Here is a 16,379-nt window from a genome sequence, read left to right as displayed (position 1 = left end):
GTTAGAGATTTTATTGAACATACAATGACACTTGACATTTTCAAGAATAATGGATTGGTTAGGTGTCCTTGTAGTGCATGTAAGTGCTTAAAATTTTTTTAAACCAGATAGAGTTATAGTTCATTTGTACCGTAATGGATTTAAGCCTAGATATTTTGTATGGATTGATCATGGAGAAAGTGATGGATTCGATGATAAGTTTTATAATTTGATGCATGTGGATGTATATAATATGGTTGCACCACATGGTCAAATTAGGGTTGAACAGGTTAGGGTTGAACATGATAGGGTTCATGAAATGATCAATGATGCTTTCAGGGTTGAAAGTGGGATGGAACCGAAACAATATTTTGATGAAGCTTCTAATGAAGAAGCAAGATGTTTCTATGATCAATTAGAAGAGTCTAGTCGTCCACTATGTCAAGGGAGTCCGCATTCTGCCTTGTCAGTTGCAGTTAGATTAATGAATATTAAATCAGACTGGAATGTTTCTAATGCAGCTATGGACTCAATGGTTGATCTTTTGGGTGAACTAGTTAATCTGGAGTTTAACATACCAAAGAACTTCTATCAGGCAAAGCGTTTGGTGTCCAAGTTAGGATTGACGTATGATAGAATTCATTGTTGTGTTAATTGTTGCATGTTGTTTTACAAGACTGATAGTGAATTAGAAAATTGTAAGTTTTGTGGACATGCTCGTTATAAGAGGACTCTGGCTGGAAAGATGATCCCAGTTCAGTTCCCTACATCTTTCAAAGTTGTGTTATTCCAGGTCCCCTTAATCCAAAAAGTTTGATTGATGTCTATCTACAACCATTGATAAATTAGCTCAAACAATTGTGGTTTGAAGGCGTTTTGACTTATGATATATCAACTAAGCAGAATTTTGTTATGCGTGCTTCTTTCATGTGGACTATTAATGATTTTCCTGCATACGGGATGTTGTCTGGTTGGATGACAGCTGGAAAGCTAGCATGTCCGTATTGCATGGAAAATAGTAAGGCATTCACTTTAAAGAATGGCAGAAAAAATTCATGGTTTGATTGTCATCGCCAGTTCTTGCCAATGGACCATGAGTTTAGAAAGATGAAAAATGCATTTAGGAAAAATAAGGTTGAAAGTGACCCCCCACCTCCATTACTTATAAGAAATCAAATTTGGGAGAGATTTTCTCAATTACCTAAAGTTACAGAAGCTTCACCTTCTAGACTTCCTAGATATGGTGTTGAACATAATTGGACCAAACAAAGCATATTTTGGGAGTTTCCGTATTGGAAGGACAATCTGCTACGACATAATCTTGATGTGATGCACATTGAAAAAAATTACTTTGACAATTTGTTTAACACAGTGATGGATGTTAAGGGTAAGACAAAAGACAATCCAAAAGCTAGAATGGACATAAAAGAATATTGTAGGAGAAAAGAGTTATGGCTGCAGGAATTACAGAATGGTAAAAATAGTTAAGCCCAAAGCCAGCTTTTCATTAACATTGGATGAGATACGTGAAATTATTGAGTGGGTTAAAAATTTGAGGATGCCAGATGGCTATGCTTTGAATTTAGGAAAGCGGGCAGATATTAATGAAGGAAAAATAATATGTATGAAAAGTCATGATTGTCATGTATTCATGGAAACTTTAATTCCTATCGCTTTTAGTCATCTACCCGAAAGGATATGGAAACCAATCACAGAGATAAGTCTTTTTTTTAAGATTTGTGTTCTGAAAAGTTGTTGGAGAGTAGTTTAGACAGGATGGAGGAAAATATTATTGTTACTACTACTAAGTTGGAGAAGATATTTCCATGTGGTATCTTTGATGTGATGGAGCATCTTCCAATTCAACTTGTACAAGAGGCCCGCCTCGGAGGTCCGGTTCAAACAAGATGGATGTATCCATTTGAGAGGTATCCATTTGAAATATTCACTAAGTTATATGTATTCATCAAGTCTTTTATATATTAACATATATACATATATACATGCAGAAAAATTGGCAGTTCAAAGCAAACGATTAAGCAAAGGGAAAGGATCGAAGGATCATTTGTTCAAGATCATATTGGGAGAGAAACTGGTGATTTTTATTCTTATTACTTTGGTGATGATGTGTCATGTAGGAGAAACAGGCCCAATCGCAATGATGAAGGCGATATTGATCCTTTATTTCCACCGATATCAAATTTTAATCAAAATGATCGAGGATCTAAAAAGTGTGAAAAGCGAGGCTTCACTGATATGGAAATGCAATCAGTTGTGATACATATTTTGCTTAATTGTCTAGAGATTCGACCATATGTCAAGTATGTATTAAAAATATGTTATTAAATTACATACTAATAAGTGATCATTAACTAACGAAATACTTGAATGTAAAATGATCAGCTTGTTCGTAAGCGCATGGGGTAATGAAGCCATCTATACAGAATTTTCCAAATGGTTGAGGAACTATGTAAGTGTTCAATCACTAAGTATTTAATCATATATTCATGTTATACTAAATTATATTACTTGAAATAACAATCACGTATGTTTACGATGAATACTCAAGTGTCCAACATTTGCAATTAGTGAAAGAAGTAGCACTTGGACTTGAATCTCAAGTACTGACAATGAATAAGTATTGTGTCAATGGTTTTAAGTTTCAAACTGAAGAAGTTTCTAGGAACAAGAAAACAAATAATAGTGGTGTCTACATACAAGGTGATGTTGATGGTACTAGTCAAACTATTGAATATTATGGTGTCATTCTAGAGATTATTGAAGTGAGGTATTCAGCTTGGCCTAAGAAGAAGATTTTATTGTTTCGGTGCGAGTGGTTTGACCCATCACTTAGAGGCACAAAGGTGGACCATCAACATAATATAATTGAAGTTAAGCACACCAGGAAATACAGAAGTTATGATCCTTTTATTATTGCACAAAAGCTAAACAAGTGTATTATGCTTCATATCCATTGCGTAGAGACAAAGCTAATTGGTGGGTTGTTATAAAAAGTAAGCATGTGGGAAGAATTGAAATTGACAATGTCTTAGATATGGCATATCAAAATGATGTTGCAATTGTCAACAACAAGTTGATGTTGAATTGGAAACCACACTACAACATCCTCAACACATATTAGAAGAAGTATGTGATGATGAGATACTGAATGTTGAGGAAGAAATATCCGAGAATGAGGAAAATGAATCATTTGATGACGAAGAATGGGACGATAATAAAAATGAAACAACTGAGGAGGAAGAATGAGAGAATGATGGAATTGAAACAAGCGAGGAGGAATAGTGTAGAATGAAAGCTAGCTAGTATATATATGTAAGTGTATTTTGCTAATTTTATTGAATTTATGATTTTTTATATATATTATACATGTAAATTTGCATACATATGTCATCAGGCGGTGACAGTGATAGACATCGCGAGCATGTTGAAATTAGCCAGACTAAACAGGCTAAAAAGAAGAAGTCTAGGAGACCCATAGATCCTGAGGATATTGCAGGATCTATTTCTTCTGCACCACAGCGCATCAGCCATGATACTCATATACTTGTTGTTCCGTTTGGTACGACAGATCCTCGACAATATTATCCTAAATACCGTCGACCAATAGGTGCTTCCTCTACTTCACAAGCAGTGCCTTCAGTACACTACGAGGACCTACCTTTACATGCTATTTGTCGAGGACGACCCTTATCGGCAGGTACTCCATCTCCCACAGGTGCATCTCCTCAGTTATCTACCATGAGGATTAGAGATTCTAGTAGCGAGCAGTCAAATGCTATGGCTGGTACGCCTCCATTGACTCACCGTTATGTGCATCCTGATGCATCACACTCATCTAAAGCTACACCTAGTGCTACTCCAGATGAGATGCTTCCTCTAGTTCCTGGCCAGAAGGACACACTTGGTAGAGACATGATTAAGCCGGATGGATCAACGTAAGTTTCTTTTGTTATCTATTTGTTAGTTTATTTTATTTATTTCTTATACTTTCATATATTATTCATGAACTAACATATTTATTATGTTTTTTGCAGGTGGCATCTGGCAAAGGATGCTGCCCGGGCTTTAAAAGACTGTGTTAGGAGACGATATACACATGCTTATCACTCTTGGGGCGAGATCCCAAACAGTAAACGGCAGGTGATGTTTAATAACTTTAAGGTATATATTTTTTAGTTAAGTTTTAGTGTACTTACTTTTTTTCACTGTCGATCTAATTAACGTTATTCAATTTTTTTTATTCAGACTATGTGTACTTGGGAGCCGAGGCACAATCATGTCCTTTCGACCACATTTGAGAGGAAGTCATCCGCCAGACTGTCTGCTTGGCTAAAGAAAGTTCAGGATAGTGCTGAACGTCCGGATTGGATGTTGCCGCATGTTTTTGATGATCCGGGTCGATATTGGAACACAGACAAGTTTAAGGCAATATCAGACCAAGCCAAAAAGGCTAGAGGCAGTCTTACGGGTGGCTCGTTGCACACCAGAGGTTCAAAGTCTGTTGGAACAATTGCAAGAGAGATGGTAATTAGTTACTAATTACTAAAATTTTAAATAAATAATTAGTTGATTCATATATATCGTTATAAATTTCAATTTTTTATTTATAGGAAAGAGAATTGGGACGCACTCCCATTGCACCTGAGGTTTTCAAGAAGACTCATGTCAGGAAGAAAGAAAATGAGTAGGATCTGGATGTGTGGGTGGAGGAAAGAGCCGAACAAACTTTTGTAAGTTATTTAATATGAATAACATATATTAATCATGAATATTTATGATATGTATATATCTTGATGTCAATTTTTATATTTAATATGCAGAATGAATTTCAGCATTAGGTCGCTGAGAATCTAGATAGTTCGGTCGAAATGACACCTGAACTTTCCACCCAGATCTGGAAAGAAAAAGTGGTGGGGGGACATATAAGGGTAGAGTCTATGGTCTAGGATCTCAAAACAATGTAAGACGACTCCAATCAGGCTTAGAAGGAATTGGATCGTCAATTCAAGCCGAGGCACTTGACGATGTTCAGATTGCTGCTATGTCCGATCAAATAGCTAAACTTACAGTGGCACTGGCAGAGTCGGAGCTGAGAAGAGTGCTGAACAAGAAAGCCTGAGCAAGACCGTTCAGCAAATCCAAAAACAAGTGATGACCAAAGATGCGCAAAGTTTTTAGACTGTCACTATAATAAATGTTTACCTAAACACTATCATATCAAATCTATTGTTTGGGAGGTTTCTAGGAACAGATGTCTCTTGGGTCGATTTACGGTAGGTAACCATTATGACTCAGTACCAAAGTTATTTTGAGTCTATCCTATCAGTCCTCGGTGAGTCTGTTGTACTTTCTTCATGCCTTGCATATGTTTATCCACATAGAAGCAATACGACCACTCATCGTAAGATTGTGGCAGATGTAAAGTGGATGTATTGCTTCTATGTGGATGAACCAATGCATAGCATGACGAAAGTACAACTGACTCACCCATGACCAATAGGATAGCCTCAAAACAACTTTGGTACTCAGTCACAAGGGTTACTTGTCGTATATCTACCAAGAGACATTTGTTTCTAGATGCGACGGATCAGTACATTAAGATGACAATTGGGATATTCTTTGGGTGAAATGGATTCATGGAGTACATATGAAAAATAACTTGAATATATGAGACCACACTCCTCCATTAGATTCAAGTTGGTATTGGAAGAAGGTTAACTCTCTAAAAAATGATATACAAGCTTGGTATGCGCAATATGTTTTTTTTTTTTGATTTGCACCGGGTGTCCGAGTCTCTTTGAGACCCGACTAATCCCGGGGGTGCACAGGCCCTCGGCAAGGAGTTTCCCGCAAGTGCACCACGGTTAATTCAGGTTTTACCCAGTCCGATGGCCCTCAGAAATTGTTTGCACCCAGTGGGTTTCGAACTTGAGACCTTGAAAGGGAGCAAACCCCAAGGCTCAAGTCAATTGCCAGCAGGCCAACCCCTGAGGGTTTGGTATGCGCAATATGTTTACATGCCTTTTTTTATGACAAATATTCGATTACTAAATGTTATAATGCACTATAGAAATTTGTAATGCACTGGCAATGCACCTTGACCTATTGGTGTTCCTGTGGTTGCCATCTGAATGTACCGATGACATTCTGCCAACAATAGAGTACCCAACAATGCCAACCATAGTAACACCAATAAGCCGAAGTGCATTACCGAATTCCATCTTAATCTGCACAAATAGTGTTTCTCATATCATGAATGGCGAGACAACTAGGAAGTATCTCCTGTTAGTTAAAAGAGTGATGGCATTCTTTCAATGACGGCAAAACATAAGGTTACCAATATCACAAACAATATGACATATATTACTCCTCAAAATCTATCTTTACTCCTAACTCCACTTCTTACTGCTATTAATATAGCTCGTCGAAGCCATATTAAATAAAAATACCACCTAAAATAAAACTAGCTTAAAAAAGTCAAACAAATACGCCAACAATGATTACAGATTGCATCATCTCATGATGTGTAACAGATACTATACATATCACATTATCATGTGAGTTTTTTCATTGCCCCTTTTCCTTTACTACCTCCTTAGTACTCATGATGTAACAGATACTATACATATCACATTATCTGATGATGTGAAAAAATTAATCTCGAAAGGATATGACTCAGTCAAACCAAGGAGGTAGCAAAGGAAAAGGGGCAATGAAAAAAACTCACACGAAAATGCTATACGGATCACATTATCTGATGATGTGCAACAACAAATCTTGTCTATTTTAGGTTCTCTAGAGGCAGCCTTCCTATACAATATCTTGGTGTTTCACTTAGTAGCAAAAGAATATCACCAACTGTTTTAAAAATATATATATTTGTTTCTGTTTTAAAAGAATATCAACAAGGCAGTGTGCACCACAACTGGAAACAATACTAGGCATGGAAAATTTACTGATGATGGATGCATATTACAGAGGACAACGAGCTTTTTCCAAACGTCTTGCATTAATTTGTTGTCATCGAGAATAGGGACACAATGCAATTACCAAACAACTCTTGGACTTGCATACCCTTATATTGTACCAAGACTCTTGCACTTCCATTCCCCAATGTCTTACTATGCTCATGTTTAGTTGTTAAAGACTGTTGGTATAACAATGTTTGATGACTGCAAACCGAGAAGATGAGACATAAGAGATAGTATGTAAGTGGTGTCGCTAGCTGGCTATATGTTTTCACTTTACAAAGAGCAAGTATGCCAACGACGGCAAGCAGAAATTTCTATAATATGAAAAGCTAAGAAGGGATGCAGGGAATCATGGTTGAAGATAAGGCACCCTGATGAATTAGGTTATAAATCTGGAAGGATGGAAACCAGCTTAGATCCTGATTGTAAACAAGCAATCACACTGATAAAAATAAAATAAAATTGCACACTCGGCTTAACATGTGATCACATAATTTCTCAAATAAGACTGAGCAGGGTATGGAGCATACAAACAGACCTTGCTACCAAACACTTCATCCCTTCGAAATAAAATAAATCCGAGAATCTAGATACGAGCAGGCACGAAAAGATTAAAGCCACTAGATTCAAAGTAATCCACAAAAGGGGAAAGGGAGGTGATGCTTATCAGAAACGACATGCTGAAATTAAACAAAGAAAACAAATAGGCATTTAGTTTATAACTGTACAGTATTAGATACATAAAGAATCTACAGACATTTTACTCCATAATATATAAAAATTACAAAAAGAAGCTAAAAGAGTGAGGATTTACTAAAAAAAATAAAAATTAAAAAAGAGAATTATTGCTAATGGAAACAAGACTAAAAATGCTAAAGACTAACAAAAGAAAAATCAATGCCAAAGAACAAACATTACTTTTATATCTATAACAAAATTAAGAAACTAAACAAAGGTAGTGCTAGAAACTCAGATTGTGAACCGAAGTAGGACGGAGAAAGGGCTAGAAATTCGTATTGTTAAAGATGCGGAACTAAAACCCGTATGAAAATCTCTGGAATCTAAAAAAGGTGAGCTTAGGAGTTTACCATTAGAATTGAACGCCTTGTTGGAGAGAATGCTAGCTAAGGATTCGTCGATCTCTTCTAACGAAGCTTCATCAATCGCCGTCGAGCTAGGGCTCGTTTTTATGCGGCTGTGTTGGGAAGAAAATATGAGTAGGGGAATTGGTGTTTTGGGATTATTAAAAGAGAAACTCGAGTAAATATTGGTCGTAAATGAGATTAAAATATGTTGTAGCATATTCCAATACAAATCTAACCCAGATATAAAAAACTGTAGCCAAATAAAAATTGGATTGAATTAAAAATCAAGAAGAGTCAATAATTAATTAATCAATTAAGGTTTTTAATTATTAATTATTATTGTTTTCATATTAAGTGAATTATAGAGATTTTTTCATAATTTAAAATAAGTGAATTTTTCAAAGTTTAAGAAAATTGTTGGAACTTTTTTTGTTACTTATCATTCATTTAGTGAGGTTCTTAACTACTTCATATTTTTTTAAGAGACTAATTTGAAACTAATCAAAAGGATAGTAGTTGAAAATAGTCTTTAATTTACATCCTAAAATATTTTTCGTAATCGCTATGTTATGCCCCAATATTCATTTGATATAAATTACACAGAGTAACATAGTAAGATATTTATTTGAAATAATAGACTAATTTTGGTGAATAAACTGTAAATGACTTTAATTTAATAAAACGAAATGCATACTTAACTAAACATTAGTTTTTGACATAAATTGTTTTCCAAACCAATAAATATACATAAAAATTATGATTAATTTATATAGTCTAAACTAATAATCACAAACTATATAATATATATATAGGGAAAATGCATAAGTACCTCCCAACCTATGTCCGAAATCCCAGAGACACACTTATACTATACTAAGGTCCCATTACCCCCTTTGAACTTATTTTATAAATAATTTTCTACCACTTTTTGGCCTACGTGGTACTATCAACTAGATAGCTTAAAAAAATTGTCAACACGCGCTGCCCAGAAGATAGTGCCACGTAGGCCGAGGGGGCTACAACGCTCACCGCACACTTGCATTACTACCTGAACTTCTTCTTTATACTTTGAACCTCCGAGCAAAATCCTGGATCTGCCACTGAATATGATATGTGATGCTCTTTCGGTCCAACTAGGTTAAAAATATTTGGTTAAACTCTTTCCTCTTCCTATGTGTGTGCGTGTGATACACTTATTTACACGTAGGATTCCACGTCATTTTTAATGACACATAAGAAATTAAATATTAGACAAATAAAATAAAAATTAAAAACATACCCTGGAAATTTATTATTTTCTCTATTTTTGCTCTCAAATTGAGCACAAATTCATGTTAAATGGGTGGAATTCTTGCTTATTTTACTTGAATTTTATCACAAACACAAAACCAACAAATCTCTATACAATTTTAAATTTATTTCATAAATTCACAAAACCCATTTATTATTCTTGAAGCTTCATCAAACTTATCAATGAAGTTTTTTCTTTTTTCAATACCCACTACCATCAAAGAATACGCACGAAATTGAGATTTTGAAAAAATAAATATGGCAAAACGAAAAGAACTAGGCAGGAAATTGATTTGCAGCAAAAAAAAAAAAGAATTTTGAGAAAATATTTAGGGGGTGGGAAAGTGTGCGGGGTTGTTAAGAAGAAGAAGAAGGGAAATGGTGGGTGAATCCAAAGAAAGAAGGAAAGAAGTGGAATGGGTTTAAGGAATTTGGTTGGGGTGGGGGGTGGGAGCAGCAATAGGCTGCTTTGAAGAACATGACTTCCCATTTTTTTTTTTTGTGTTTTCATTTATTTATTATTTAAATTTTAATGTTTTTTTCATATAAATTTTACACATACTTGATTTAAAACGCGTGGAATTACGCATCGTTCCAAATCAACAATATTAATGCCATATGTGTTCAATCGCGTTTAATATATTGTGTTTCATTGAGTTCAAGGGTCCAGTTGATAGAGTCGTAAGTATAAGGGTCCAACATACAGAGCCAAGTACAAGAATCTCCCAGACTATTCCGCCTTGGTGAAATAATATTTTTTTTGCAAAAGAATAGTAAATGCAGTGTCCCCCAAACAGAAGCCAAAAGAAAAGAAATCCCACAAGAAAAATACATCTCAATAAGGTGCAACAAACACAAGAATATCAAGTGTACAAATAAATCATCAAATAGGAAACAACAAGTTGAATCAAAGGAACGATAAAAGACACCAATCTTAAGCGGATTCACATCACAGGTCCAAGAATTCAGGATAAAGATCACTGCTTTCCACAACAACAATCAGAATCACCAGATCTGGACACATCCACTCCATCACCATCGAACAAGACACACTTAGAAGAGCTCAATCAAGAACAGAGAAAAAAGAGCTAGAAACAGAAAAATAAACATGAAAACATAAGGTCAATTACAAGAGTTTTCCAAATAGACCAGTCTTTTCTTTCTATGTTATTTACTTTTTTGCAAGACTTGGCACCTGGACCACTGACCTTATTTTTTATAAAAAAAAAATGTTACAACTCTTATTGTATCTTATATAAATCTAATGACTATGTGTTTCTACATTGTATTTCTCATTTTTGGGTGAAACATGTGAAAATAAAATCAACAAAATTCTCATTATTTTTTTCCAAATAATTATTCTAAGAATGAGATCATGTAGGGGTGAAGACTATCAAATAGCCAAAGTCATAGGGGTAATAAAGATTACTAATAATTCGAGAGGTTCTGATTAAATACACTAATTTTAGGGGTATTTAGTCAAACAAAAAATATCATGATGAGGATTGAAATTTACTTCGGATATATGATTTATGAACATAAATTTTAATAATCGATAGAAGATTTCTAAGACAAATTAATTAATTCTCCAGCAACACCAACAACCAATTTTTTTTATGCAACATATGATGCTGATTCAACAAATGTTCATCAATTGCCTATGTCTCTAGCTTCAACTAGCAGATGTCAACCATGGCCCCCTAGGAATGATTGAGGTTTGTGATATGAAAACTCTCACTAGGTTCACGGATCATCTTACAAAAAATTATAAAAATGTCAAATTGAGTCTTCTTGAAATGAAAATGAATTCTTCCTCAATTTTTTGCTAAGACGAGCCTAGATCCTAGATAGAATTTTTATAGCACAATGCCTCAAATGATGCCTAGAGGCCCATGGTTGACATTTGTTATTCAAAGCTGGAGAAGAGCGCAATTGAGGACCGTTTGTTGAATCAACGTGTGATGTTATTGAAGAGAAAATTAACCTATTGTTTATGTTGATGTGGAATATGTTAGTTGATAGTAGAACCCTATTGTTTTTCTTTACTTGACAATAATTCAAACAGTTTTTTTTTAGGGGGGGGGGGTGGTGGTGGTGGTTAACCGAAGCATTCTAGAATTAACTCCTTGTTTGTGCCGCCATTCCTTGGCTTGAAGAAACATTGTAGACATTGGATTTTTGTTGGAATCTACAAGCCGTGTTCAATTAGAGTTGGGACTCTACAAGGTGTGTTCAATTCCAATTAGAATTCTTGAAAGCTACTCAACCCTAAACACCAGTTCACGCCTATATAAAGGGTACTATATTCCCTTGAAAATGCATCTCAAATATTCCGCAAATTCATGCAATATTCATAAAGAGATCAAATCCAAATCATCCTAGTTCGGGAAATACGCCACAAACGGCCCTCGAATCATGGATAAAATCTTAGGAGAGTAGAATCAAGGGAGGAACAGATTTGTACCCATATTATTTTATCAATAAAATATTTTTGTTTCCTCAGATTTTATTTATGGTTGATTTATTTTCCATATGTTTAAAATTTGTTGCAAACAAACATGTTTTTTTAAAAACACATGCATTGGTACATCAATATACCATGTTGCCCATTCTATCTCTCCATTTTGTTATTTCCATATTCATCATCCTAAGGAGAGGATGAAGAGTGCATATATAAAGGGAAAAAAATAGAAGTGATAGGGAGAATTGGGTTTGGAGACAATTAAGCTTTTCTTCAGGTTTTGAACGTATTTGAAATAAACAAATAAAATAAAACAGAAAACATATATTCTTATACTTTCATAATTTGAATAAAAATTGTCTCTAAACCCAACTCCCCCTTTCTATTCAACTTTTTCATATTATTTATAAACTCCTCCTCCTCCTCCTCTCCTTAAAATGATGACGATGGAAGTAACAAAAATGAAGGGACAAAATGGGCAACATGGTATGTTGATGTACCAATGCATTTGTTGTGAAAGAAACTTTTCTCCAAGCCAATGCATAGTAGCTCATACAATGAGTCGCTTCAAGGCTGACTTGGTTAAACGAAGCCCTAAAGAAAAGTGGTTGTACTATTTTTTTTTATTATCGATAGCAATAGAAAGGTTCTACTACCAACTAATTAATTCCCAGCAGCAACAACAAGAGATTTTACTATAGTAACATATGTCGCTGATTCAACAAATGTTCATCAATTGCCTTCATCTCAACTTCATCTAGCAGATTTCAATAGCCCCTTAGGATTGATTCAAGGCTTTGTGATATAAAAACTCTAGCTAGGCTTAAGACTAGTATTACTGAAGATGAGGAAAATGTCATTTTGAGTCTTTTTGATATGAAAATGATTTCTTCATCATCGATAAAACGAGATTCATTTGACAAATCCTCAATTGATGCCTCAGGGGCTATGGTCAACATTTGCTGGTCAACATTTGCTAGTCAAAGTTGGAGACTGGCAATTGATGAACATTTGTTCAATCAACATCTGATGTTGTTGTAGAAAAACCTATTGTTGATGTTGCTGAGGAATTTGTGAGTTAGTAGCAGAAATCTATTGCTATTGTTGACTTGGAAATAACACAAATACTTTTCTTTGTTGTTTTTACAAAACAATCATTCTTGAACTGATTCCTTGTATGTGCCTCTATTCATTGGCTTTAAGAAAATATTTCTTTACAACATATGCATTGGTACATCAACATACCATGTTTTCTATTTCATCCTAACATTTTTGTTACTTCGATGTTCATCAGCTTACAAAGAGAATGAGGGATATACATATAAAGAGAAAAAATTGGAAACTGCAGGGGAATTGGGTTTGAAGACATTTCAACTTTTATTCAGATTTTGGATGTATTAAAAATTATGATGACTGTTTTGCTTTATTTCTTTACTAGTAAAATTACCTGTGCTTCGCGCGGAAATTTAGTATCACGGAATTTATAAAATAATATTTAAAACCTATTAGTCATTAAAACTAAAACACTATATTATCTTACATACAAGATTATGTAGTAACAAACATTAATTTGTAAAGGAAAATGAAAATTATTACATCTTATCATTTAGCCTTAATAATATAAGCATAAATTATAAATTAATGAATGTAAACATACATACCAGGATCTGTAACATAAGCATTAGTGTCAGTGAGCCACTCAACATGAGCAAAGTATACAAATATTTAATTGTGAAGAAGAAGAAGAGGAGGAGGTTCAGAATTTTCGTTGTGTTAAAATGAAGGGAAATCCCTATATTTATAGACAACAAATGGTAGTGTGAACAAATGTTTCTTGTGCCTTATCAGAAAGGTTACAACTATTTGGAAAAGTTGCAACCCTTTGGAAAGGTCACAATCTTTCATAAAAAGTCATAAACTTTTTCATAAAAAGTCGCAACTCTTCATTAAAGTCGCAAGTTTTCATAAAAGTCACAACTCTTCGTTAAAGTCACAACTTTTCATAAAAAGTCACAACTCTTCGTTAAAAGTCACAACTTTTCATAAAAGTCACAACTTTTCATGAAAGAGAAGGCTAATTTTGTAAATAAATAAATTTAAAGGGAATTCTGATTTGTGGTGGCGCCACGTAGGCGGGCCTAAGGTTCTCTTTTATATATATATATGATATGATATGATGATTTGGCACTAGTGTATTTATTTTATTTCTCAAGAAAAAGGAAATTGGATAGATAAATGACTTATCCAAACTTACTAAATTTTAGTTATTATCATGATATTTAATTTGTGAGAATATCCCTAAACTTAGTGTGTTTTATTCAAAACCCCTTAAATTAGTATAAATATTACTTACCCCTCTGACTTTGGCTATTTGATAATCATTACTCCTACTTGATATTATCTTTAGAGAGTGAGATACACTCACATATATTTTTTGTTCATGTGACATTTTTTATGATAATCTATTTTTAAAAATTTGTACATTACTTTCGATATAAAAAACTCTGCTAGAACTTTACCTTTTTAGGGAAAAGAAGTATTTAGATAAAAATAATGAGACTTTGGAAAATTTTGTTTTACATATTTTTGTCCAAAAATAAGAAATGTATTCTTGAAACAGATAGTCATATCTATATAAGATAAAATAATATTTATACGGTTGTTACCTCTTTAATTTGCAATACTTTTTATTTCACTTAAAATAAAGGAGGTTTAACCAACTATTATAGACGAACAAATTGTTTAGAAGAAAGAGGGGGCAATCATGATGTACCAAGTCACTTAATCTACTTTTCAGGTAGTATCAAACAAGCATTAGCAATTGAAATATGACAAGACAACTCACATTTTTATCTCCACATATATGATAAGTTAGGGAGCTCAAATATGAAGAAGTAACAAAGGTATAAAATCATTTAGCATTTATGAAGATTAGTTGAGATCCTTTTTTAAATGAGATATCATTTCAATATTGATTAAAAAACATGTGAATCAATTATAACATGAAAGAAGTAAATTTTCGGATGAAATTTGTCTTAATATAGTTAAATTTGAACTCATAATAAGATCTTCTTATCATGACATGAAATCTAATGAGGAAGGATATTAGCTCTTCAAATCATGCTACAACATTCATATATCAATGAATACAGTAGTTTAAGCTGGCAAAAATAAGAAAAATGCAAACTTCTCAAAGCTAAGACAAAAAACAAAATGAAACTTTTCTAAAATTTAAACTAAGCATAAACAACTAGACAAAAATAGAAATGCAAAACTGAAACTCATAAATAGAAATAAATCTATTTGAAGAACAAAAATAAAAAGAAATTTATGTAGAGAAAAACATGAATGCAAAATTAAAACTCAAATACAAAATGAATCTATTCTACACAATATAAACTAAAATAAAATAACAGAAGATAGGAGAAAATTACCTCTTGCAGAGCAGGAACTGGGACAGCGACCTGAAATCCTTCTTCCAGCTTCGTCCACAAACAAAATTAGAAAATCTCAAATTTCTTAGGCCGAACCTTCATGGGTTCGTTTCACTCAAGAGCACTTCTCTTACACCTAAGAATTCCTAAATTTCCCCCCTTTATTCAATGCATAGGATGGCTATTATGTATTTGATTTTTGGAGGAAATCATGCCCAAAACGATGTGGGACTTAGGAGTTTTTGAATGAGAAGATTACGTAGAGAATATATTATAAGACCAAAATTACCACAAACACATATGCTATTAGATATTTACATATAATATCAGATTAATTCCTAAATACACTTGAGTACTAATAAATAGATATATACAATTAATTATTCATAGCTATCCCTAGTATTAGCACACAATCTCTTAATTTTGTCATAACAATTTGTATTATTGATTGTATACAATATCGAATTTTATTAATATTATTATTGATTTTATTATTTTTGTATTAAAATTGATAATTTGATATTAACATATAATCTTTGAATCTTTTCGTAGGTTTTCATTATTTTTTAATCAAATGATTTTTTAGTAATTTTTCCATTATCTTTAAATTAAATAGATTCTCTCTTTGTTGTTAAGGTTTTACGAATTATATTATGGGTGTCAATCCTCCACTTTCTTTTGTGTACATAAAGCTCAAGGACTCCTCTTGAATAAGCCATCCTCGAGCCAAAGGCAAGGAAAGTAAATATGTTTGGTCCAAAGGATCAATATTATCATGTAACAACAATAACAATAAAAAAATGACTAATCAGTGTCAAAATTGAACCACCTAAAACACTTTAAGTAGTAGTGGAAGACCCAAACACTAGTCCAAGCGAATATAAACTGGTCTTGAGCCTAAGATCCAGTTCGTCTCACTATTATTGGGGCAAGATCCACATTATTTTATTATGTTGTTTGGTTTGAATTCTTCTCACTAACTTTTTAATTTCAATCAAGATGAATTCCCTTGGAAAAGTTTTATTTTTTCTATGAATATTTACTCTTAATATATTCTTACTATGAATGTTAATTATAAATAATTATTTTCGATAATGTCATATCACTACAAGAAAACATGCTATTAGCTACGGATTTT

At 33.4% G+C, this 16,379-nt stretch overlaps 1 protein-coding gene and 1 long non-coding RNA gene across 2 annotated transcripts; both read left to right on the top strand.

Annotated features, from left to right (window-relative positions):
- The first annotated feature begins 1,462 nt into the window (after positions 1-1,462).
- Positions 1,463-3,097, top strand: LOC107062798 (uncharacterized). The gene is made up of 2 exons (XM_015313875.1): positions 1,463-1,907; positions 1,989-3,097. Exons 1-2 carry the CDS (start codon positions 1,756-1,758, stop codon positions 2,323-2,325), a joined length of 489 nt encoding a protein of 162 aa, XP_015169361.1. The 5' UTR covers positions 1,463-1,755; the 3' UTR covers positions 2,326-3,097.
- A 1,045-nt stretch (positions 3,098-4,142) lies between these two features.
- On the top strand, positions 4,143-5,795 carry LOC107062799 (uncharacterized). Its single transcript, XR_001474840.1, has 4 exons — positions 4,143-4,161; positions 4,246-4,524; positions 4,611-4,730; positions 4,893-5,795. It is a non-coding gene; the product is annotated as an uncharacterized lncRNA (long non-coding RNA).
- Positions 5,796-16,379: the final 10,584 nt, after the last annotated feature.

This window comes from Solanum tuberosum, unplaced genomic scaffold (assembly GCF_000226075.1).
Source record: "Solanum tuberosum cultivar DM 1-3 516 R44 unplaced genomic scaffold, SolTub_3.0 scf00264, whole genome shotgun sequence".
NCBI lineage: Eukaryota > Viridiplantae > Streptophyta > Magnoliopsida > Solanales > Solanaceae > Solanum > Solanum tuberosum.
This window is presented reverse-complemented; position numbering and strand designations above follow the sequence as displayed.